Raw genomic sequence first — 26928 nt, forward strand, 5'->3', positions numbered from 1 at the left:
ATAATTCAATAAGAAAAATGTATATATACAGGTGTGCATTTGATTATCTCAATAAAAAAACTACATTCAATCAATAAGTCGCAAGACGCAGCGGATAAGTCAATTGATAATTCTCTGTGATCAGAAAATACCTCTCTGATTGCAGTAACAGAGCGGACGGTGTATTTGCGGAATCAATCAGCCCGCTGAGAGCTACGAGATGCTGGCCCGGGGCGAGTCACGAACACGTTGAATTATACGAACACGTGAATACTGAACGAACTAAGGCATCCTGTTCAATATTAAAATATATATCCCATATATATATTTACAGAACCCTCTAAACAATAAACACTAAACCCTAGGATCAAGAAGTGTCGTGAACACGCGTGACCTTTAAGTTATTTATAAATTTTTGTGTACGGTTCTCGGAAATTCTTACCGAGTACTATCACGAAATTACTAGAACCTTTTCCGTAGTGTAAACTGGTGTACTCCCCATATCGACAGTTCGGTGTTGTTGTTAGAGTTATAAGATTAAGATCTACAATACAATCAATGCTTGTTACCAGCGATGACTTGGTGCAAAGAAACGTGGTCTCTCACTCTAAGGGTTCTTGGCAAGCTCTCGATCTCTTTACGGACCATGGAAAGGGTGCTTGTTACCAGCGATGACTTGGTGCAAAGAAACGTGGTCTCTCACTCTAAGGGCCATTGGCAAGCTCACAATCTATTTACAGACCAAGGGTGCTTACAATAACAATTACAATTAAGGGCTATACTGATTTTTTACGAGATCGAATCGTAAGTAGGTTACAAGGATTAGCAGTTAAGGCAAAGCATTAAAATGGAGCCTAGAAAGTTCACTCAAACGTTAGACAGACCAACTTAAGGTCATCGGAAGACACAGGATGTCCGAGTGGAAGTTTATAGGGCCTATGTCTAGCAGTGGACGACATGTGGTTGGTATGATCATGATTTCGTACCAACAACTTCAATTCAATTCATGATATCTTTAATCAAGTATTCATTTACGCTCACTATTGTATAGTCGATTTCTATCGATCTCAAAATCAAAACCAACTTTAAATCCATATAACTGCGGCTAATACAACAGTTCTTCGGTCATAGGAACGACATAACCTCGAACAACTAATGGTGACTGAAAAAGTCGAGGGCAAACGTCCCAGAAGCTGTAGCGCCATCAGTCGATAGACCCAAAAGACCTGAAGACGATACCAAATTTCATGCTGCGTTTTACGATGCCATAGATCGGAATAGATGACGCAGCTTCATGACCCTCAGCAAGGAAAATAATACGCAGAGCAAGAGGATGTATTAATATTACGCATAAATAATGAGTGGTAGTGCAACGTTAATTACAGACTTGTGTTCGTAGGTCGCTTGTTCGATTACTGGTGTACAATCTTGTATGGTTTACAGGTTATGCATTAATCATAGAGGATTGCCACTGTCCACAAACAAATTTCGAGAGGATGCAACCATATATAATTAGAGATATGTAGTTCCTAAGTAAGAAAAAGACAAATATTTAGCCATTTCCGCACATGCAGTGGTAGTCGTGCAATAAAATGCACCGCCCGCCAGCCCGCTGATAAATGCGTATGCGGTAAACAATGCGAATCACACAACCGCCACCGCCAAATTACTCAACACGTGTTTCACCCCTCCACGGGGCATCTTCAGGAGTTATATTACACCGATTAGTGCCAAACACAGAGTTCTTGTTGTGCTGTGCTGTGTGATTCGCATGCATGTGCGGAATTGGCTAAATATTGGTCCTTTTCTTACTTAGGATGGACTTCCGCGAGGTAACGCCTGATTCCATTAAATATATGTATTTCCTTGACATACCAAACTTTTCTTAATTTTAAATCTAAAATTAAAAGTATTTGATTAAATAAATATTTATATACATTTTGAAATTTTCTGTGGATCGAACTGTGGAACTTACTTGACTAGTAGACACATTTTCACAATTTATATTATAACATATACATAAAACATTGTTAGATTTAATCATTTAAAATGACAGACTGATAAGTTTCTGGTGTCCCTTTTTCAACAGATCGGCATTCAGAGCCTGTGGTAGCTTACTTGCAAACTATCTACACTGACATTTTTAAAATATTAAAAATAATTAACGATCCAAAAGTGCGTGTAAATTGTGTACTTAAACAAAAATATTTATACTTTAAATTTATCATCTTCGACAACTGAAACTGATTTCAGGGACCCTGATCCTTGCTCCACAGTCAGTTAAAAAGTCTATGCAATAGCCAAGGTCCTGGAGACGCCTGAGGGAACTTCCGAGCATAGTTATTAAAAATAAAGTTTAGTTCACAAGAAACTTTACAAATGCTATAATAATTGACGATTGAAAAGTGCGTGTTAATGGCTTCTTGAATACAGATGTTACGAACGTTATTTTAATTAGAAAAATCGATACTTTTTGTTTGTTTTATTGTGGCGTGTTACACGTTTAGAACATTTTCAATAATTACATTATCACGGCCTTCTCCGAGCGTATTCGATGCGCCCGCATTTGAATTAGTTGGCGTGCAAGGCAACGTATGTTCCATAAAGAGGTTAATAACTTAATATTAACGATTATTCGTGTAACAGTTTCAACGTTAACTGTGATCTTGTGATGCCAGGACTAACAAGGGTCAAGTGCGGTGTATAGGACATTATTAAGTAGCCAAAAAAACTCTAAGATAGATGCCTAAGGAGTCCACGAAGGACTCAATAGGACACTACGCGTGACAAAGTAATAAGGATTCACAGTTCATAAGCATGGGTCCACGATAATTTATGTGTTTTCCTTAGTAAAGATTTAAAATGGTAACTTGACCTATCAATGTAGACATATAATATTTTAAGCACCTAAAAGACCTCTAATATTAAGATTATTGTCGAACTTGAGGAGAATGACAGAAATGTATCTGCAGGAGGTCCACCGAAAACAACTTAATTTCAAAAAGCTGATGGTGGTCTATGATGTCTCTCTAGAAAATCTTGCATTAGAGCATATCTTCCTTGTAAAATCTGTTTTAAATTATATTATTATGATTTAAGACCATTAATTGATATCACCGGATGCATAAAAAGGAATTTAGTTTTTTAGAAGACGTGAAAATTTTCTTTGATTTTCATTTATAATCTGATTGACCGTATGCTTATTTAGTGGTACATAAAGGCTTTAATGACATAAGAAATTTCAATAATTTTCTTTATCTATCTACAGCAAAACTGACGCAAAATTAGCACCTATCTAATCATCCTTTTAACATACAACATAAGGGTCTTTAGACAAAAGGTTTGACAATTTTGTGATATGTAATGACTTGAAGCAATGAAAATTAGTCTCTCACAGTTGAGAGCCATAATGAGGGTTATACTCAGGAATGGAGATATCCTGATTTGTAGGTAAGGAGGTAAGAAAAAATTAAAATAAATTACAAAGACAGTGCCATATAAGCAGCATTAGGACTGCAAGATAGATTATATCTCGTAACCTAACCTCTTTCTGAATCTAGGTTTTTATTCCAACAATACAAAGTTAAAAATCGATTCAAAAATACATTTACAGAATTGTAGGTTAACAAGCGCTACTTAGTAAATCGATGTAGTTGAATGTCCTGCCACGCCCAACTGGAACGCGCTCCCACCCCCACGCCCACGTGACCGACGCGCCCATAAATATTTACAACATTGTTATTATCGGACTTTAATAAGTAATCTCTGCGATAGTTAAACTAATTTATATTGCCCTGATGTTGCTCTACCACTGACACAATATCAGAGACGAGCCAAGATGCTTTGGTGAACCATAAGCTTCACACCTTGAAACATCGACTAAAAGTTGCCAGTTTATCAGTATTCCAAAAAATGCATTTTGAAGAGTGTGCAGTGGAATTACACCAAATAATTCCTTTCATCTCCTTTCTTTCATCGGACTATAAGACGTAGAGATTCACAACATCCGTACATGGATGAAATTCCTTCCTACCGCTGTAAGCATTTCGCTAATACTTTTATAGTCCGAACAGCCAAGGAGTGGAATAATCTACAGGCGTCTTTGTTTTCAGCCAACTCTAACTTAGGAGTCTTTAAGATAAGAGACCTTCTAGGCAAGCATCATCAGGCGAGACTGAGGTCAAATACTTCGCCTATAAACGATATAAATAAAAACTGTTAAAGAAGTTAAAGAGACCACAAAACAATCCTCCGGGAGTTAGTTGTGAGCATTTCTCAGATCAGGGTGCATTTGGAACCCTCGTGGCTTTAAGATGATGGATGCATTACAGTAGAGTTTAATCTGATTAATTTCTACGCAATTGAACATTCTTACGTTGTTTATAAATGATAAGTGATCCAAAATCCCTCTACCAACTGTCTGCGCTTAGTAAACGCGAAAAATACATTGTAAACAAATCACCCTAGCGATACATATATAGAATTAATGAAAAACTGATAATAACATATAAAATAAGCAATTTAAAATAAAATTTAATAATCAGAATTTACAAAATTAAACGCAAATTAAATCAATCATTCAACATCAACACAATATTATGAAGTATAATGTAAAAATCAATACATAGACGTAATGTCAAAGAATATGACATATTAGTCCTGAAAAAAGATCTTCTAAAAGTGTTTTCTAGGAAAAATCAATAGATTCGCGGTACACAGGCAACTAAAGGAACATAGCCTAAACTTTATTTTTAGCGTTGTATATTTTATTAATCGTACAAAGCCTTTATGATCTCAAGTACCTTGGATGGACACTTCCATTAACATATATAAAGACCCCAGAACAGTTTATATTGTTTTACCCGACTAAATGAGTTTCTATTTTCAACGACAACACAGTGAACTGTATATCGACATCATCATAAATCAGTCAGTTCTCGTCATCGAACAACAGGATGGTGAATACAGTTCATCATACCAGTATCAGGTAACTGATGTATCTGAGAATAATAACTTGTCTCTCTTAATAGTATCTGTTAAGAATAGGTGACGATAGTTGTGCTGTTGTGCTGTTGTGCGTACAGAAGCGTTCAAAAAAACTGTTCTAAATTCAAAAACAATTGTATAATCTCTACGAAGTTAAATAAATTTCTCTATTTCTTAAAGACTGGTTGTCATTGGTTTTCGAAAAAAAAAAATTGTTCCAAATTCAAAAGACATTCGCACAATTCTGACATTATGAATGCAGTGATGATTTTTCTCGTGCACGGATGACACTGCTGTAATTAGTCTTGCAAAGCGAATCATCCGCTTGTACCTTTCGATAGGTTAATGACATTAATAAAACTGTAATGTTGCAACTGGGTCGATGGCACCGGTAAAGAAATTACCTTCGTGTTTTAAATTCTAGTTAAAGCTCACTATTTACTTATTGTGTGTAGACGATATTAAACTAATTACAAATAAAATAAAAATTAATACAGAATTTTGCAAATGTACTTTAGACATCGATATATAATATATGATTAAAATCTTTGAAAATTGTTGGTTGAACATTGGATAATTACAATCCATTGTTACAAAATTTTGACACAAAGTTCTTTATAACAACGCATTCTAGTACGAAACACTTCATTCACACCGTGTATTACTTATACAACAGTAACCCTTACATTTTTTTCATCAATTTATATCTTTAGAAGGTTCTGGAAGATAGAAGAATTTAATGTATTCCGATTTCATATACTTGCCTTATATGAATAAGGAAGTGATTGCACGAATTGTATTTTTAAAAACTGGGCATTGTTAGTCCGTTGTTAGAAGAAAACAAGACACCAATGATGTTAAAAAATAATCATAACAATTAGTTGAATTCAACTAGTTAGTAAATAGTTTAAGAGACTTTAAAACTAACATACAAAAACGTGAGCAAAAAAAATCGGAAATATTAAATGTAATTGTAAAAACAAAGGCACGGACGCTAATATATGTGGAATATAGAACCTAATATAAAAAATTGTAGTCCTGGCAAAATAAAACGACTCATTGTACTATCTGTCTAATCCCGACGAACCTACACGCTAATATATTTAGTAATTCGATAGCATCGCATTCTAGTTTCGATGTAACTTAGTATAAAGGAGTAATTAGACATCCGTATATATACGTTCACGTAATATGAAATTCGAACCGCCTGATCTCAGTGTAAAGTGCCGGTCGTTTTGAACAATAACAGCTTCACTGCTAACATATTATAGCATGTTACTTCTTACATACACTGCTTATAAAATCGGTAGACATCTTGCGCCGGCGCGAGAACGTTTGTTAAGCTGTTAACATGGGATTCAATCATCGGTCATGGTCAGCTGACCATACAATGACAAATACGTTAATAAATGTAACAAACATAGCTTAACATCATTCAAGGATTGAGGGATTAGTGACCATACAGATTCTTGAAGAATGCCGACTTATTGGGACATTGGACTATAGACTGAAATTAAGACGACTATAATTGAAGAGGTTTTCTAGAACATCCTTTTTTATGGTCCCTGTTTTCAGGGATCTCTCATGCTCCACTGCCACGTGTGAGCAGGGATATAAATTACAATTTTTTTACTATGTATTTGCTTCTATTTTGTCTCTCTTAAGATCTTTCATTCATTCCTCTTTTGTCCATATCATTCTTTTCCATTTCCTTCCATACCTTGTTATCTATCATACATCGCCTCTCTTCCTTAGCCATCCCTCCAGGATATGGCAAAAATTCTTAATTTTCAATTTGATCCTTATTTCCAATTTTTTATTTTAATGTGTATCCATTATTTTGTACATAGTTACATATAGTAACCAATCATGATTATCATCATTTCAACCGTAAGACGGGGTGGGTGAGCCCCCCGCTGAACCAGCTGGACATCCCGGACTCGAGTATCGCCGAACGATATAGTCAAGGTCACAAGAAGTCCTCGGTCAACACAAGACCGATCATCGTGGGATCGTGGAAATGTAATCCGAACCAAAATCGAACTGTTGCAAAATTTCTTCACATATGGTAACACAATTGAAACGCGGAAAATGCGTAAGGGGAAGTAAAGTTTTTCCACCAATTCCACCGCTCGCAGTTTCCTTCGAGAACCCCGCGTAGGAAATGCCGCTAGAAACTGTTTGAGCATTATTCAACTTCTGGTTTTCGATTGCATAGTAGCCTAGTAATTAAACCATGTACGAGTGTTCGCTTGGCTTTATTGTCTTTGTTTTTTATTGACTTTGATCACAGAATTTTACGAAACAGCTACTTGTATTACAAAGATGGTGCATAACTCAATACTGAACTTTAATTTTAATTAAACAACATATAATTTTAATGTTTTAATTGACGAACAACGAAATTTTTAGTACAAAACTATTTAACACGTTGAACGCCAGACTAAACACCATGTTTAGTTCAGTGGGCCGCGACGGACACCATGTGACTGCCATCTTTTTGGGTCCAAGAGGCCGCGTCTGACACCATGTGTCCGCATGCCCTCGATCACTTCAGAAGCCTCTACGGAGCCAACGGACAGTGTTTCGACTGTTTTTACCAAGGCATGTGACCCGCGCGGCCCCGCTGAAAAATAATGCGTAAATCGCTGTTTCCGTAAGTCGCCCATTAGTTTCAAGGGTTTTACTGACAATATTTGCAAAAAAAAAACACTGGCGATTTTTTGACGATTTTCGATTTAATGGTGTGGTACACATGCTGTCGGACACATGGTGTCCGCCATGGCGTTCAACGTGTTAATTAAAGCAAGATTGTATTGCTTCCACGACTAAAATACAGAGAACCTAAGTCCTGATAGAGAGCGCGTAAAATAAATGGCCACTAGAGTCTTAAAAGACTACGGAACCACAGCGCAAGACGTTCACACACAGGGAACAAATGACCTTGTCAATGTCAGCTGAACACAACTGATGCCTCAGGTAAGAACAAGGTAAGAAAAGGCTGCAGGTAAGGACCTGTCCTATCGTGTATGGAAACTTCCAATGTCAAGCAGTTGACGTCTTATGCCTGAAATTATGATGTCTAGACATATCTATAAATAGCTAAACATCGAAAGCAGCATAATACCTACAATGGATCTTCGCCAACATAAAGGGAGGCTTACATGTATCTATCCTTTTCATATTTCATAAAATATATATATAAAGAGATAAGTATCTTTACTATGTAGGAGTTATATTACGTCATCGTAGAAACGGGGAATTCCAAAGAAATATAATAACTTATTTACACCGAGCGAAAGAGTACGGTCTGCAATACCTCTCGACTTTTGAATTGCTGACGATTTTTATTAGTTGAACATTGTTTTTAGTTTTAAATCGATATAATTATGGACTAAGCTTTATGAATATACACATTTCTACTTAAAAAACTATTTTAAAAAAACAATTGGATATTTAAAACTAAAATTGTCTTACCTATCATGTTGTATCAGCGCAATGGAACTGGCCACCAGATCCTCGAACTGTTTCTCACTTGCCGAACTTCCTTGACGCTTATGATGATGGGGAGTGTTAGCAGCTGATGATACCGGTGTCAGAGACTTCTGGGTTTCCACGCTGGCCTTTACAGCCAAGTTGTTAGTGGATTTGCTACCAAAGAGTCTCCATGTCGTGCCCGGTGTTCCAGTCTCTTGAGTTTTAGACGAACTACTCTTCCACGGGAATACGCCTCTGTAACAATAACGAATATATATAAATAAATATCGTTCATGAAGAATAAAATTGTATTAAAATTCAATAATTAATTCTTCCGTGTCGGCCGATAGACGACCATTGCAAGTCTTAGACCTTCTCCTTTTATGGCCACAATATTATAATATAATCTCTATATCTATATATATATATATATATATATATATATAAATAATTAATGATTATATTCTAAAATTAAATTTACAAAATTATCACAGCGAATGTAAACACTGACGACCTTACAAATACAATCAGCCAATCTATAAATACATCCCGGACTCGAGTCTCAATTGGCACACGAATACGCTATGAATACAGAACGCTGCATGCATACTAGATTGTATTTATCTTGCCAACATTGCGCATACCTGGTTTGATAAAGCGCCTTCTGGCTCCTTTGTGTTCATTATGAATAATTCTCGTAATATTTATACATACTTATGTTTTAAAAAGTACAAATAAGTATAAAAATATAATAATTGAATGATATAGAAACATTTACAGGGGTAGCTCAGCTGTAAAGGAGTAAGACTTGCGATTATAGGTCGCGGGTTCAATTCCTGAGATACGATCTTACATAATCTAAATTTTGTACATTAACTATATAGGATTGCCACTGGTTACAAACAAGTTTCTCGAGGATGGGCAACAGCGTCCTCTGCGTACCACAATACAACAAAGAGACCGCTAATTCGCCTGCCATGTCTGGCGATTATGTTATATACCTCCATAGATATTTTTGGGAGAGGTATATGCCTTGCAGTGGGAGTATATACGATGAAACGACGATGACGATATATAATAAAGTTCCTTAAGTTTTCTTAGACCTTCTTTTTCTAAGTTTTTAAAGTAAAATAAAATGTATATCATTAAATAAACCTTATTATAACATTCAAAACTTTTCAGTTGATTGAAATATGTGGAACTAACTTGGCTAGTAGACTCATTTGCAGGTTTCATATTATAATGTATACATCAAATATTGTTAAATTTCATTTAAAAAGACCGAATAATCGACTGTTGAGTTTCTGGTCGGTTCCTCTCAACAGATTAGCATTCCCAGCCGGTGGTAGCTTATTCACAAGTTACCTACACTGACATTTGTATAATAATAAAAATTATTGACGTTTCAAAACTGCGTTTACATACCTACTTGAATTAAAAAAAATATTTTGGCTTTATAGAAATACAGACCAATGTACAATTGGATATATAATTCATCATGATGGCAGAATATAACATTCGAATTTTAAAAAAATGTACACATTTTTTTGAAACCAAAGTAATTTCCAACATTAATAGAAATGTTAGCTTTTTTATATCTATCACCGCTTGTTGTATTGAATAATGAGGATGAATCAGCTGTTACGGTTTGATATTCAGTAGCTTTTTTTATTGAATTAAAGACCAGGAAACACTCCCTATCTAAACTAGCATAGCAACTACCTGTACACATCAACGAATTATATCTAAATTTTTAAAACACATAAGCTCACAGGCTTTATTTAATCTTTTATCAAAATGTCAAGTTCTCCTATCCCCATTGAACTTCCCACGTCATCTATAACTCAATAGGACTTTTAAAATGTCGACGTAACAAACACCGCAATATTATAAATTTTCAACAAATAAATCAAGAAAAATTTGATAGATGCTATAATTTCGCCACACGCTGACTAGGAAATATTTTTATCGTAAAAATTCTAGAATTTTCTTTCGAACTAAGTAGTAAATAAATTTTGTTTTCCAAGAATATGTAATGCCTTTAGTATTAAAACACTAATATGCTGTCAAGGGCCAAATAACACACCTAACAGGCGAAGGTCTTTGAACCCAGTATTAAAAATTTATTCAATATTTGAAATTTATAAAAAAAAATATGTTATCGCGCTTTGGTTCCTTTCATTAATACATCGCTAAATGAGTTCTTTATCATTTAATATAAAAATTCGAGAATTATTTTATCAAAAAGATAAAAACATAATCATTATATATTCGTTTATTCAACATTGGAATTTTTAACAGAACTCTTATTTATTGTCAATTTATTTTTATTATAATTTTAATTTTATTTTTGACTCTGCTTCGAAACGTGTTAAAATTATGTAGAATAAGCAGAAAAAAACTCCACAACAACACATCTTTTAATAAAACTTAATACAGATTTATATATAAACACTTTATCATATATAGCCTAAATGAAAACAAAATAATCAGACGACACCACTGCCAAGGATTATTATCATTAAAATATTCGTTTATTAAGAAAACAAGTTTATACACAAAGTTTATTTACATTTAACTTATGATGCCTTCGACGAATAGTTTTATAAGCAGTTGTTGCAGTGTTTAATAAGCAGTTTTAATAACTCTGTTCTTTTTTTAAAATGCCATTAAAACCAGATACAAATAATACATCTAATAAGAGTATGGAAATAAGAATTTTTTTTCATTAGACTGTTATTGTAACTGTTATACCTGGGACAAGTGAAGCAAGAAAGATCCCCAATAGTGGGCGCCATATAAAACTAGTACAACTATGCAAATTATATAACAAGTTTATACATACTATTTGTGAAATACATTTTTCTCGACCAAATATATGATAGATATTATTATTTACCGCCATTAGCATTGACCGATTACTTCAGCTATAATCACCAGGCGTGGGCGTGGGCAGCGACGTCCGGAATACCGTCGCGTCCGACGAGACTGCGTAGGACGGTGGTGATACCGTTACCGTCGCCTCTATTATTCAAACAGCTTGTCGTGTTAATTACATGTTCTCTTAACATATCGTCAAATGACATATACATTTTTTAATCCAAGCTGTCACTGAGTACAAGGTGGAAATACGGCCTTGTTAACCCTTAATAGCCTAGAGTTTCAATTTTGATACCAATCTTTTAAACCGAATGCTCACATTACTATTAGTTATTTTTATAGGTTGGCTGTACGAATTTTAATGTTGCATAATATTCTTTCCAGCAAAATTCAAAAAAAACCTATTTTTCCCTTCATCTAGACCCTCAAGCAAACACAGTGATATTAAAAAAAAAACACTTTCGTAAATCAGGCTATTAAGGGTTAAGTTTATTGAAACTAAGAAAAGGAATATTACATAGCTACTTCCGCTATACAGCAGTAGTCGTGCAATGAAGTGCAACGGTCTAACATCTCCTGAGGATGCCCCGTGGAGGGGTGAAACACGTGTAGACTAGATTAACTGTGGTAGTTGTCTTTCGTATTGTTTACCGCACGCGCATTTATCAGCGAGCTGGTGGTCAGTGCACTTCATTGCACGACTACTGCTGCATAGCGGAAGCAGCTATATATTAGTGCCTTTCTTAGTTAAGATGGACTTTCGCAAAGTAACGCCTGAATCTAATAGAAAGGATCTGTTGAAAGATTCAATTCGCGATATAACGCCTGAATCTATTAGAAGTTTATTCAAAGACTGTAGATTCAGGCAGCTTTCAACAGATCCTTTTGGAAATATATTACAGACGTCTATGTCCAACAGTGGACATCTTACGGCTATAATGATGATGATGATCAAAAGAAATGTTAAAACAATTTAAATAATTTTATCAAACAATAATCCGCAAACTAATCACGATTTAAATTTGTACGATGTTTTAAGTAACTTATGTCAACGTATATTACATATTACTGTAATCGTTCGAATTTCAAATTAATAAATAAATATTCGATTTATGAATTGCATTAAGTTTCTCGTTCGGTGATTGTTTAAAGGAAATCAATGAAGCGAGCCAAGCGGTCGGTCGAGGAAGGCCACCGGCGTGGGCATGCGCGACATTTGCTCACATCTTAATGCGGATTCGCGACCTTTCGAATTATCGCCTGGACGAGGTTGCTAACGGAAATTGCGACGTACATCAGGGGTGTCCAACTCGGGCACTCTTGCGGCCCTGTCAATATACGATCAACTTTGAAAGTATCAGAGAAGATATATCAAGTGTGAGGAAGTAAATGATATTTTAACTATATTTACTTTTATTACAATAGTCAAAATAAAACATAATTATTTCTATGAATATTATTTTTTTTCTAAAGTCATACCTTGTCTATTTGGCTCGAGTTAACTTTTGAGTTGAGCACCTCTGTCTCCACAGCTAATAATATAGCTTATTTATTCATTTGATATCACAAGCAACACCTCTTTCTATCTATATGTTAAGAACGATGAGAGAATCTAGTCATAAGTTCATCTTAAGTTAAATAGGTTGCATAAGCTTAAACGATCCTTCCTTGTTTTAAGCCCATGGGCGCCCGCCCACTACAAGGCATAAGGCTTTGCCAAAGATATTTAAGGTACGGAGAGGACGCTGCTACCCATCCGCAAGAAACTTGTGAGCAATTCTTTATAATGCAAAAAGTGTGAAATATGTAATATTGCATCCTAAGAATCAAACCTGCGGCTTAAGATCGTAAGTATCAGACTTCTATCGCTAGGCTACCACTGCCCACAATAACCAATAACCTGATATAAAATTTATTATTACCAGACGTGTGTTGTTGACATATAAAAATATTTAAAAAATTTATTATTTTGAAAATCGAAATATGGTACAATAAAACACATTTAAATCTGTATTTCTACGAAAAAAACATTTAAAAAATCACATTAACTTCACGAATTATATAGTTGGCAACACAATTATAGTTTTATTATATCAATAACATAAGCTACATTCATTATTTGCAGTAAAAACGGGTTCTACCTTAGAATAAAACGAAGTAACTGTTTAAAATTATATATACAAACTTAAGATAATATAAAATCATATAAAAGAAACAAAATAAAAAAACCTTTAAAAAACACACGTACTGTGAAGAGAACACAAACAAAAAACAACTCGCACGCCCAACTATAACATATTAATGCCCCGGTCAATGCATATTTTTACGCATTACATTAAACTATTATATATCTTAACGAAAAACAGATAAGTGTCAAAGTTGATTGGCAGTATATTCCGTCTATTCGAAGGACGTAATTTTATGTTTTGTGACGTGAAGGAATGCTAATGGCTTCACTTTACGAACACGTACATTGTATTACTTTTTGTGTTGTCCGAATTGTATGAAGCTGTTTTGAAATATACATCGTTGATCAACATTTTAGATTAAAGAGCATATGTTAAAAAGTCGTCAGATAAGTCAACAAAGTCAATTTGATATTATATAAATGACCATAGAGGTCGAATATTCTTTTTCACCTTGAATACAAACGTCAAACTCGTTATGATTCGAGAAACAGAAAAGATATAAAAAATTGTTAAGAATATATATGATGTGTACACATTGGGACACATAGCTCGCTAGAGGGTTTCTCAAGTGGCGACAAGCCGGTAGACCTGGCGTGGGTAGACCTGAGGGGTCTAGGTGGAAGACTCGCTGGAAGTCGCTGGTTGAGAGCAGTGCAGAACCGATCATTACTGCGATCTTTAAAAGTGGCATATGCCTTGCAGTGGGCGCCTATCAACTGAAAAGAAGTGGAGAAAAACGTGTACGGTACGGTACTCTTAAATTATACCGACATACCTTTGACCAACTAACATCTATAAATACTTTATTTCCATATTAATTTATTTTCTATCTGCCCGTAGTAGATACGTAATTATTCTAGTAATTTCACTAACCATGACTTCATACCAGAGGATTATAATACTGTTTGGCGATACACAAGACTACCTAGAAGGTATTTAGCAAAATCCTAGTGTTTAATGTCCTTACAATCCTCTCGGAATTTCGTATTTATTTCGGACTATATCGAATCATTAACGATGAGATATTTAGTTACACCAAAGTGTCTATTCTTCTTACTAACATTCACTGCGTGTGTAACTCCGTACATCTGACGTATAGGGTGGGCCAAAAATTTTTCCAAATAGCAACACTTGATTTCTCCAAAGTTTACGTAGTCGATTACAGGAGTGCCAGCGGCGAGACGGAGCACATCTCGACGATGTAATTTTTAAAAAATAAATTTTAATAAATGATAATTACGGTAAATAAATCATAAACAAAATAGCATTAGTACTTTTATTTCTACACATGTTTCAAAAGTGCAAAAATTTATGGCCCACCCTATATAATAATTAAAGATAGAAATCATATAGTTAATTATAAACTGCACTATTAGATGCGAGTGATGCAGCGGTACAGAGGTAGTGTACATGGATTTGTTTATCGAGCGAGCACGTAACGTGCGCACGCGGCGCGGTGCCTGGCAAAGCATGGCACGGCCTCCTGCGCGCGCGTCACGTGACCGATGAACTGCGCTAAGATAAATATTTCCATTCACACACGACGACACGTTCATACCAGATCATCGTGTTTAGATCGCTGAGAATATCCTCTTAGCTAAGTCAACAGATAATCTGATGTTTGGAAACATGAATATAAAGTCAAGCAGTCTTACTAGCTATATAATAAACGTCTCTTTATATTGTTTTTTTTTTGTGACCCCCGCTATTGGGAGCCTCTTGTGTGGGACAGAGACTATTCAACATTATTTAATTTTTTCACATATTTTTTTATTTTCATTATCGTCTTTCATACATCGTATGATCTTTTCATTCTTGCCACAATTCTTCTGTCTTTCTCTTTCGCTCTGTAACGCCTTTCATACATCCCTCTTTTACATTTTTATTATTTTATTTCTATATAGGATTATTACAATATTACTTTGTTTTACTTTTTTTTATTTTTGTTGTTTACATTTTTATTAGCTTTTATTTCTGTATATTACATTACATATTATTTTTCTGCAGAGTAGGAGGAACTATTCTTTGGTTTTTTCTTCTCTTATCAGGGAGGCTATTGATTCCTCCCTGATTTTCACACCAGACCTCTTTATATTGTTTGCATTCAGCTCTTCACTAGAAAGAACTTCAACATCACAATCTCTATAATTTCAGTTGTATATGATCACTGTTGGACATAGGCCTCATTCATAGATTTACAATAAGACCCTTGAAGTATGCTCCCAGCTTATTCCGATGACCTCGACAAAGTCGTCTATCTACCTTGAGGGTGGACGTTCTAAGCCGTGCTTTCCAGTCTATGGTCCCCATTCCAGATCCTTAAAGTCTTTAAGGCTCTAGCAACTATCTGCGCACCATGTGACTCGTCTACTGCCAGTTCAACTTGCCAATCTGCTAGGCTATGTCAAGTACATTATTTACGGATATACATTCTCCTGTATAAAGCACCTTTACACCTATACCCTCTACTATTTCTCTACTTATATATACACACATATAGATTGTAAAATTAAATATGACCTTTAATATTTGAAATTAATATCCCAGGCATAGGACATAAACGAAAAGTGATTTTAGTAGTCAACGATATATAAAAATCGACAAAACACGGTTATGCGTTGTACAACATTGCAGAAATATCTCTTTTGTTTCACCATCATCATATCTAGTCCAAAACGCATTGTGATAAAACAAAAAACCGTTTCAAAATCAACAAACATGCAGATTTCAGGGTCAAACTTACAGATATTGAACCGGATTTATCCAGATTGCTAAAGTCATAAATTCATCCATTACACTGAATATCTTTACTTCACGTTTTTGATATTATTTTTTGCAGCTCTATACCGTTTTCAGAAAACGTCTTAAACTGTATCCATAACAGATTTTCAATTAAATATTTTTAAGCAAAGCTTGAAGATGAAGATTGCACGCCGGAGGAAACACTTTGACACGAGCGCTTAAGGTGTCTGAAGTTGTTCGCCAGATGTTTACACTTAAAATCACTTTACTTTTTGTATTTGATATTTTTATAACGCTATATAATCATTTTTAAATATTTTCTCCCATCTTAGAACACAAAGGAACCGATATTTACATAGCTACTTAAACTTTATTTTTAACTTAAATATTTTTCTAGAGTACTTAAATATAAATAAATTAAGTATAAATAAATAAATAATAAATGAATTGTCGATATCGTTTCAGCTTTTGAAGGCTCAGTGCAGGGCACAAAAGCCTTCCCTAAAGAATAGATATCTTGAGAGACATACCATAATCACCACTCTTGGGAAGTTGGTGATCCCGTATGTGGTGTTATGGTACTTAGAGGAAGCTGCTATCCATCCTCTGGAAACTTATTTGTAAGCAGTGGCAATCGTATATAATTAATGCACAAAGTGCGAATTATATAAGATTGTATCCCGGGAATCGAAGTTGTGACCTACGATCGCAAGTCTCAGCCCTTACCGCTGAGCTAACACCCAAATGAAATAAATAAATAAAATTTCATCATCACGAAGTTTAATTTTAATTAAGTTTGACACTTTTGTCATTTTTCTCTTTGAAGACAATAGTAGGCTGCTCTTCAAGATCCAGGTAGACAGAAACATAATTTAATTGATAAATAATTATTTATTTTGCGGAGCGCTTATTACAAGCATACAGTATCACGTCTAATGAGACTTATTTACTAGCGCCATCTAGTACATTATTAGAGAAATATAAAATAGTTCTTTATATCTACAACTTTTAACATTAGTGGTGTTAATGTTAAAAGTTGTGCGAATATATTATTCAAAGTGGAACATAATGTGTATAAATAAATATATATATTAAAAATATATAAATGAGCATATAGCGCGTCAGTGTCGGCGTTTTGTTGTGAAAGCGCTATGACGTCACGAGTACGTCTGCGGCACCAAAGAGATCGTTCGCGGATTCGACTCCGAGACTTTCGAAAACAAGCAATGAAAGTTGCGGCGAGCTTGGCTGAACATATTTACTATACCGGTATGTTATATATATCACTCATAACTGTTATTTATAAACATATCTAGCTGTCGGCTCTTTAGTAACATCCACTGCGTCTGGTAGGTTTTTAACTGGTCCTAAGTAAGAAAAGGACCAATATTTAGCCACTTCCACACATGCAGTGGTAGTCGTGCAACAAAGTGCTATCAAACTAAATTGGGATTCGATACACCTAGATCCGATTTTTGTGCTCCTACTTTCAGTTTTTAATTAATCGAAACGTGTGGAACTTCGTTTGTTAAATCCTTTACATGACAAATATTATAACGCATATATATATGTCATTGTGAACAGCTGTTAAGTTTTTAGCCGACTCTTCTCAGCAGACGCATATCAAACCGGTGGCAACTTATTGCTAATAATGTTAAAATTATATATAAATTACGTATAAATATATTTTAAGTAAAAATAATTTGAATTTATTGTTTGGAGAGCGATTCCTATAGTCGATTTTGTTAAGCCATTCCTCGTCATTTAACGTTGGAAATGAAGTCAATTTCATCCGATGTTGCCATCTTGTTATTGTCAGATAAGGACTTTGAGGACATCAGATGTTGACACAATTCATAATAATGCTTACTCTAAGTATTAATGCATAAGAACTGCGCGTGATTGTTTAGTCTGTGCATATTAATTTCTATAAATTCATCCACTGTATTTATAATTATGCAATATTTTATTAACATAAAATAAAAACAGTACGATGACCATACAAGTATAATTGACCGTCTTAACGCATTCCACGGTGTTTTACAGACAGAAATATATTTAAAAATAAAATATATACACAATAAAAATAATTTAATAAAAATCCTTTCATATTTTATTTTATATTATTTAAATAATTGCTATTTTCTCCATAATTACATAAATTGTTTTGTTATTCGTCTAGACACAAATGTTTACAATTTCTAATCCCAGGACCCATAGTTATCATCACAGTATTTTCAAGAAGTAATAATATAACACATGCAAAGTGTGTTTATGAACCACATTCTTTTACTGTTAGTCTATTTTAACTATCATTGTAAACAACGCGATTAAAAAAAATAGGAAAAACTTACAGCAACCGACGATAAGGTTGCATTATAACAATAATAATAACCACAGTGATCGCTATTGTATTTATAATTTGTAAAAACATATTCTAACGTTTTTATTACATGCATCATTTCCGCCGTATCATTATCTTGGAATTTAAATGTATAAAATTAATTAGGATTCCGTATAGTTTGTTGTCGAAACATTTTTTTTAAATAAAGTACTTTTATTAAGCAAAACAATGTGCGAAAAAAAGAAAATCCATTTCGGGAGCGATAACCTCCACTCTTTCTGATGCTGAGTGACGTCTATAGTGACAAAGGGATAGCGATGGCAACTCTTGAATTTATTAAATTCATTTAAAAATACATTATAGCCATCAGTTTCAGCCAATAGACGCCCATTGCAAGACATAGGTCTACCACAGAGGTATCTCTATAAGGGGATATACTATAGTCGCCATGCTTGGCAGTGTGGGAGTCGTATATATACTGATGTGATGTCTGAATGAATAATAGGTGTAAGATTTCGTGGGCGAGCGTAGCCGACGGGCGAACTTAGTGTGCCGAATTAGTGCAGCGGGCACATGCACGCACCGGTGACGCGGGCGCAGACCTTTTGTTACTTTTGTTTCTTTTATATCTTTTGCGCCTTTGTTCTATTGCCCGCTTTCACTCGGTCGCGGAGCACATTGCGCCCCAGAGTCCTACGACGAATGCACGTCCTTTTTGTTCGCACCCAAGCGCTAATAAAAATTTGTTCGTGTGTTAAATAAATTGATAAAGTGTTACAAACGTCTTTTAATAAGATGCCAACCCTTTAGCAGGCGGGTTGGCGATCAAAGTCTGATCGTATGGCACACAGACGACACCGCTGCGCATCTCTTGTAAATTTGTTTGTGAGCTGTCGCAATCCCATATAATTAAATTCACAAAGTGTGAATTATATAACATTGTATCCCGGGAATCGAACTCGCGGCCTATTGCAAGTCTTAGACACCTACCGCTGGCCGACCACTTGCTCTCATATATACGTATAATAAATAGATATTCCGGACAAGGAAAAGGTCAGACATTTTAAATCTTACCATATTGCACGAAATTAGTAAATGTTTTCTTTAATGTAATGATTAATATGTTAAATATAACAGTGATACTTTTCACATTTAAAAGATAATTAAAAGTAACATCCTGTTGGTTCCGAAATTGAAGCGGTAAACGCCGAAACCACATTCGATGGACGCACGCGTTCAAGCAAGAGTGGTCAGGAGAGGCTCGTGTCTCCCTCTACTCTACTTCCTTCATATCATAATCCTTCGCAAACATACACCTGTATAATATAGTACCTCATCGTGTGAACATCATTGTCATTAAATATATCCAGAGTGATTTTTACCTCATTTTTAGCTCTCCGAGGCCAAATCCTATGCAGCTGCACAAAGCTAAATCTCCTAGCAGCATAACTTCGATGAAATCAAATACATATTCGATGATAACACGTGAAATCTGGTGTTTCACAGATGTTACGTTGCACATTCTTTTAATGTTCTGTGAAAATTAGGAATCGTTGTAAAACGCGACAACGTATTTTATAGTAGCTCTACTCGTGATAACTTTGTAAACGAAATGTTACCAAAGATACATATACATTATTTTCTTTAGACAGATCCTGGGTATAGCCGCTTTCAACCGCTCTTATTGTAAATATATAGAGGACAATCCAGTAGTGGATGTCCTATGTCTAAAATCATTTATGAAACGTCAAAAGGTGACAAACTTTGGTCTCAATCTATTAGGTATATAAATATTTACTCGGTCTATCACATGGTCTTTTTTATGGCCGTCGCTATTGAGGACCGAGAGTCCAAGAGGTTGTTCAAGAGTACTCTCACTCTCCTCACTATCCTCCCTCTTCTGTCTTAATAGATCTCACTCGTTCTTCTTTTGTCTTCATATAATCTTTCATTCTTTCACCTTTGATATGATCTTTCAACTCGTCTAGTTGATAGAAATCAAAAAAGATTGACAGTACCTAATATAGTCGAGGGTGCAGCTGTTACGTACACAGTGGCTATTTACCTAACCACTTATGTGTATAACAATTATTTTGGGTAAAAGGCGGAAAGTGATCTAGTACTATTAATCACGACCATTACATAAACGGGGTAAACAGACGTGTAATATGAAAATTATGTAGTTTACATATAATTAGAAATGTTAAATTACATAATTGGCTAATTAAAATATGCGTATGTGACGTAAATTCCAAAGAGCGTTTTTATGTAATATGTAAAATTTTATATTCCTACCGTTGTATCTTTACAAGTTTCATGGGAACGTGTTACGCATACGACACGGTATCCATTGCGTCATGTCATCTGAATACAACGCTCTTGTTACATTTACGGGCGAACGCGAGCCGCAATGGGCATTTTGAGAACTTTCAATTACGTGAGGTCAGACGTAATACGTGACCTGGTACAACGCTAGTGTACCTTCGCTATGATAGCTTTATTGTTCTATGCCATACTTAACGTGAGAAATGAAAATGAGATAATCTTAATGGTCACTGTAAGCTTCAGACGGGATTACACGAGAACAATTATAAATGGTTTTCCAGAACAAATATCCATTTGAAATATCACTGCCATTTGTACTTGATTTGTACCTCATTGGTATTTTTTATGTGGCCGGTCCTAATGGATATTAGAGAAAAATAAAAAGTAAAATCACTGGTAATTTATGCTAATTATTATGATTTATTTTCTAATCCTGTGTTAATATAATTTTGTATCCAAACGATGATCACCTAAAGCAATGAAGACAATGATGCGAGCAAGAAGAGATGATTATAAAGTCACTCAAATATTTTCTCTTTATAATTTTATTCTTCTTTGGGTTCTAGTTCTTCTCAATAGAGTCAAAGCTAAAATTTTCTTGTAATGAATTTCTTGTCACAGTTTGACTGTTAGCATCTATAGCTTCGTGGTTAGTTTTACATAGCATTGAAAGCGCTTTACCTAAACCACATTAAATTTAGAATTTAACTGGATTAGGCGGGCATCAAGTAGCTTGGGGGCCGCCCATGTCACAACTGCAGTCACTTCATGAGCGCAAAGACCTTGAGAAGGATCCTGAGTTTGAGCTGTTACTTAGAACGCGATTACGCTTGTAATATTTATTTACTTCATAGGAGATAAACAGTAACAAAAGGCAGTAAGAAAGGACAAACATAGAAACCTAGTAAAATAAAATTAGTTACAATTGTTACCTTATAACTATCTCACTAAGAACATTTAATGATTAACAGTTAAACAATGATAAAACAAATAAAAACATTACTAAACAGGGATCAAAGATCCAGCGCATTCTGCAAATCACACCAAAATAATTACGAGTCACAGCAAGCTATCACGTTCCAATGAGGTTTATTATTTATATTGGAAGATATGAATAGAACCATATCCCTTGCTGTCGTTTGCTATTGCTTTAGTGCTACCGGGACCGCTGTACCGCTCCCTAAGAAAGCGTCTAGATTCAACAAGGGGAAAGACGATAATAAAGAACATGAGATAGCACCCGATACATTCCCCTCCATCTCGTCGCGTATATTAGAATTAAAAGCATTAAGTTGAGAAGAGCACAAATATTCGAGAAACTCAAAGAAGATATCACCTACGAAAGCGGCAAGTAACTTCTCGGAAATGTCAAGTATGTCGATCACAAAGGCAGAGATGCAATAAACATCACGCGTATACAACACGCACTACGTTCCACAGATTATACAGCATATTAAAATGTCAATCACATATTAATAAGAGCAAAAAGAATTCAATTCAACAATAACAATATTGTTTACAATTAAAAAGAAATCTTATTGCTTTTGTTGCAAGGTTGAAATTTTTAAAATTGTATTTCGCATTCCAAAGATGTTACTTGACTAGAGACGTGTTTACAATTGTTTCTAAATAAAGAAAACAAATCAATATTAACGAATCGGAGTTCAATGTGATTCTTGTTCCAATTTGAGTTCTGACATTTTCCTCGCGAATTAAATTAGTAGTTACTTTAAATGAACGACTACGATAATACAACAATCGAAAATCTCTCTAAAGATTAAAAGAATAGGGTTCATATTTCAATTAACATACAGTACAATTTCTTCACAGTACTATCAACTCCGTATTATTTAAATGACCGATTATATACGTCATTGAGTCAAATTTGACAGAAGCTACAATCAAATTGAGCTGACCTATAATGGCAAGCCGTGGCACATAATTGCCAGTTGTCCTAACTTTAAAGGACTCCGCCCTTATTCCGAGGTCAAGATAGTGAAGAGGATCGAAGAACGCAGTATCGCCTCCCTCATGGGCGACGACAAAGGTCTCCCTATATTCCTAGAATTCTCCAAGAAAATAGGACAATATACAATACTACACATGGCACATGGGTCTCCAGAAAGCGCGGGGGGGGGGGTAAAAATAATGGCTTCGTTCAACATATCACAATAGTTCCAAACGCGCGTGATCTTAGATCTTGACGACAACAAACTCAGACAGGTTTTTGTGGTCACTACCTTAAGTAGTGAGCAATTCATTCCCAAGCTTTCTAAGCTATCGCCCAAAAATCTCTTTAGTACTAATAGAATCTCTCTGCAAGTTTTTTTAACAAGCTATTTAAAAATATTACATTATAAAATTAGCGGTTGTTTGCGTGCCTGCAGACTTTATACTGCCAGAAGTTATAGTTCTGTGGCATTCCATTGAAAATATAAATTATTGTAACATATTTCATAGTTATATCTTTATACAGGGTAATTAGAAATAGTTGTAAAAGATTTAAAGATTTTTTCTGACAAATGAGCTATACTTTCATCCTCTTAAAGCTATTACACCTATAATCAATCATCCTGTATCAGCAAAAACATTACTCGCGCGTCTTAAAATGTGTACGTCTAGCCTATACAAGCTTATAATCGGATTCAATTACAGGTTATTCCAACGGGCTGCCTCGTGCCTACATCTCGAATGCGAATAAAAAGTCAACCTCTCTTTCCATTGACGCGTTTACAGCATTCCATCGCCTAACCTTCGCCTTCCGTGCATCATTGATGGGTACATCGGGTTCCGTACAAGTTTTTTTCACGGCTTTATAAAATGTATTTTACCAGTTCGTAATAAAGTCGTAAATCCATTAAAAGTATTATAACTCGTTATGCTTCCGTTTCGCCTTTAAATTGCGAAGTTATAAAAACCTCACGTTTATGACCTTACAAAGAAAAACCCCTGGAAGCCTGTGGAGTCGCTACATTATTATCGAGATAACGATCTTAGACCTCACAGTGTAGTTACATTGTATTCAAAACTCATGGAAATAGTTAATAAATACAATATAAATAATTATAGGCCTTGAACATCCGGTGCGAGACTCACACGAACGTGTTTTTTTTTATAATACACGTAATTACATTTAATTGTAATTAGCACGAATCGAAACGACCTTGCCTCACTCAAATAGTTGCGAATTGTCGCAGAGTAATTTTTTTTATTTAATTATGCTCCTACTACTTAGCCATGAGAACATGTTTTTATTTATTTAATTTATTTGCAATTTTTTATTAAAATAAATTATTTCAGCTCACTAACGAACTATTTCTCAATTCCAGATTTAAAACATATCGATAAAGAATTAATAATTTCGACCAATAAAGATATTTACACAGTTGCAGAATGGCGCAATAAAAATAATAAAACCCCTCTTTAAATAGGCATAACATATCCCTTAAATATTTTACTAATAATATTTAATAATTAAAATATTTTATCTGAGACGATAGACGAACACGACTTAAAATTTAAAACTCAGAAAAACTCCTTAAAAACGTATGTAGTCGTACGACATAAAAAAAAACTCGTGCAAAATAACACTTCCAATACAATAGTTCTTGCGTCGTTGTTTATCGAGGTTAAGACGGTACACGCCCTTTGCTATAAATAGTATCAATAAATTTTAATGGAATGACGTAGGTACTTCAACAAAAGACAATAGCGTGCCGTCTCTGTCTATGACAACGCACACTTATAAAATCTATAACACTACGTTATTTTTAGTCACCTACATGGATTATTCGCCACGGAGTCAAAACTACACAAAGCCTTCGCGCAAGCGATTTAATAGTTCAGCAACTTTATAATATCTCACCAAAATATTATGTAGCAGTTCGAACAAGGGATGGAGCCTTCAAGTATTGATACTTAGAAGTAAGTACAGAGTATACGCTCCTGCTCTCTTACAACAATGATTTTCCGTAAAAAAGAGAGTTCCTCTCAAACAATAAATAAATAACATACGTTATATTAACGTTGGAATATTGTAAAATACTGCAGCTATGTTACCGCTTAAAGTATGTGCGTGTATATAAGCCGTGAGACGTGGTAAGGCGCAATTGTCAAGACGCACATGAGATATCAAGAACAGACGGCTTGTCGTTTATCTACCTGCCAGTCACATACGTATCCAGGTGAGTAGTTATAACAAGTTATACATGCCAAATTTTTAAATACATTCATGTCAGCTGAAAGACCCCCAATGCAAGATATAGGTCTAGCCCAGGGATTAGCAAACCGCGGCCCGCGGGCCGTATGCGGCCCTCGTGGCAAGTAAATTTTAATATATTTTTGTATTTAAAAAAAATGCTAGAATCAAGGCTTTAAAGATAATAAAAGTGTCTAATTAGTTATAAATCGGTTGATTACAAACATAAATTACGTTTAGAACATGGTTTGAACCTTGAATATATACTTTTTTTTTATGGCCCACTATTTTTGAAACTGCGACCCTCCGACCGATAAAGGTTGTTTACCCCTGGTCTAGCCCAAAGATCGCCACAACGATCGGTCTTGAGCTGGCCACGTCCAGTGACCTCTTGTGACCTTGACTATGGCATCAATCTACCTAAGATCATGGTTGCTACTTAAGAAGCTTGCGTCCTGCCGTTGTTTGCATCAGCTATTTGTCCTCTGCCATTTTTAATGTGCAATTCTTCGAGCTACATTAGTGACTGGACATTCTACAGATCTCTTTATTTCTGATTCTTCTTTATTGCTTTGTGATCTTGAGCTTTCATTTATAGCCTTACATCAACATACATCATATATAATCTGACGTAATACTCAAGAAGTAACTTGATAAAATCCATTTTCGTGGTGAGAGAGTCATCGTGTATGTTTTATCTCGCGACCTTCGGGTTCGGTTCTCGGGTCAAGCTTAACAGCGGCGCTATCGCTCCCGCGTGCGTCAGCTCGGCATTTATAGTCGGGGCACATTGTTTGAAAACGTCTAATGATGAGAATTGGCACACTAGCTCGCGGTAATTTACGATTTAATTAACGCTCTTCTTCATTTCACCGTTGATTACTTGGAAGTTTATAATTGCAATTTATTGGTTAATGAGGGTCATCGACATCTTACTTAATGACGGTTATATAAATCGGTTTAATAGTGGTGGCGCGGTTGTGAAAGTACAGCAAATGCGTCACGGTTCTCCATTCGATTCCCGATTATAACGACACAAATTTTCAAGTTATAAAACTTAGGAATGAATTACTCTACTACGTTTGTTGTGGGCTTCGTAGCTTTGAAGGCTATGTATATATATGTATATATATATATATCCTACTTTCATATACATATATATATAAATATATATATATATAAATATGTATAAGAAAATAGTACATACAGTGTGAGATATGTATATATGTAGGAAAGTAATGTCGCTTTCTTAACTTAAATTCACACGACTACATTTTATAAAATCATTTTTAACAAGTTTTTATTTCTAATCAACAATATATTCACCTTCGCTATCAACAACCTTTTGCCGTCTAGTATACAAATTTTCAATGCCGGAGCGGTAACAAATCAATCGATTTTTCTGTAAAACATATCGACAGAAACGACATTACTTTATGGTCTCTCTAATAGATTTATTTATTTAGATACACCAGCAAAACAAGATAAAATTACATTAAAACTTTCCGTATAAATAATGGATCTGCATTTGTTCCTTTATTCTCTTCTCTCGTTCTTTAATCTCGCACGTACGAGAAAACATCTGGCTTACGACATTAGACACCAAAAGAGTTCTTAATTCAAAAATATTTCCTACGGCGTGCAATCTTTAAGGCTGTGTGGTTAAAAATACTAAATTATAAATCTGTTACGTATGAAATAAATTATTAAGATGCTTTCCAAAGGCTCTATAAGACTCGCGAAATCAATCATTAAGCTTGATATTTATATCAAATCGCGGCTGCTTTTGAATAGACTTAAGAAGAAAG

At 34.9% G+C, this 26928-nt stretch overlaps 1 protein-coding gene across 1 annotated transcript in view; it reads right to left on the reverse strand.

Annotated features, from left to right (window-relative positions):
- The window catches only part of LOC137919557 (TBC1 domain family member 12-like), a 76618-nt gene that overhangs the window by 17892 nt on the left and 31798 nt on the right, over nucleotides 1–26928 (reverse strand). The window contains exon 2 of the mRNA XM_068762654.1: nucleotides 8443–8697. Coding sequence (XP_068618755.1) covers nucleotides 8443–8697 — 255 coding nt within the window. The remainder of the gene's footprint in view (nucleotides 1–8442; nucleotides 8698–26928) is intronic.

Source organism: Battus philenor, unplaced genomic scaffold (assembly GCF_028537555.1).
Source record: "Battus philenor isolate CCGP_79_NKW_IND1 unplaced genomic scaffold, ilBatPhil1.0.hap1 SCAF_16, whole genome shotgun sequence".
Taxonomy (NCBI): Eukaryota; Metazoa; Arthropoda; class Insecta; order Lepidoptera; family Papilionidae; genus Battus; species Battus philenor.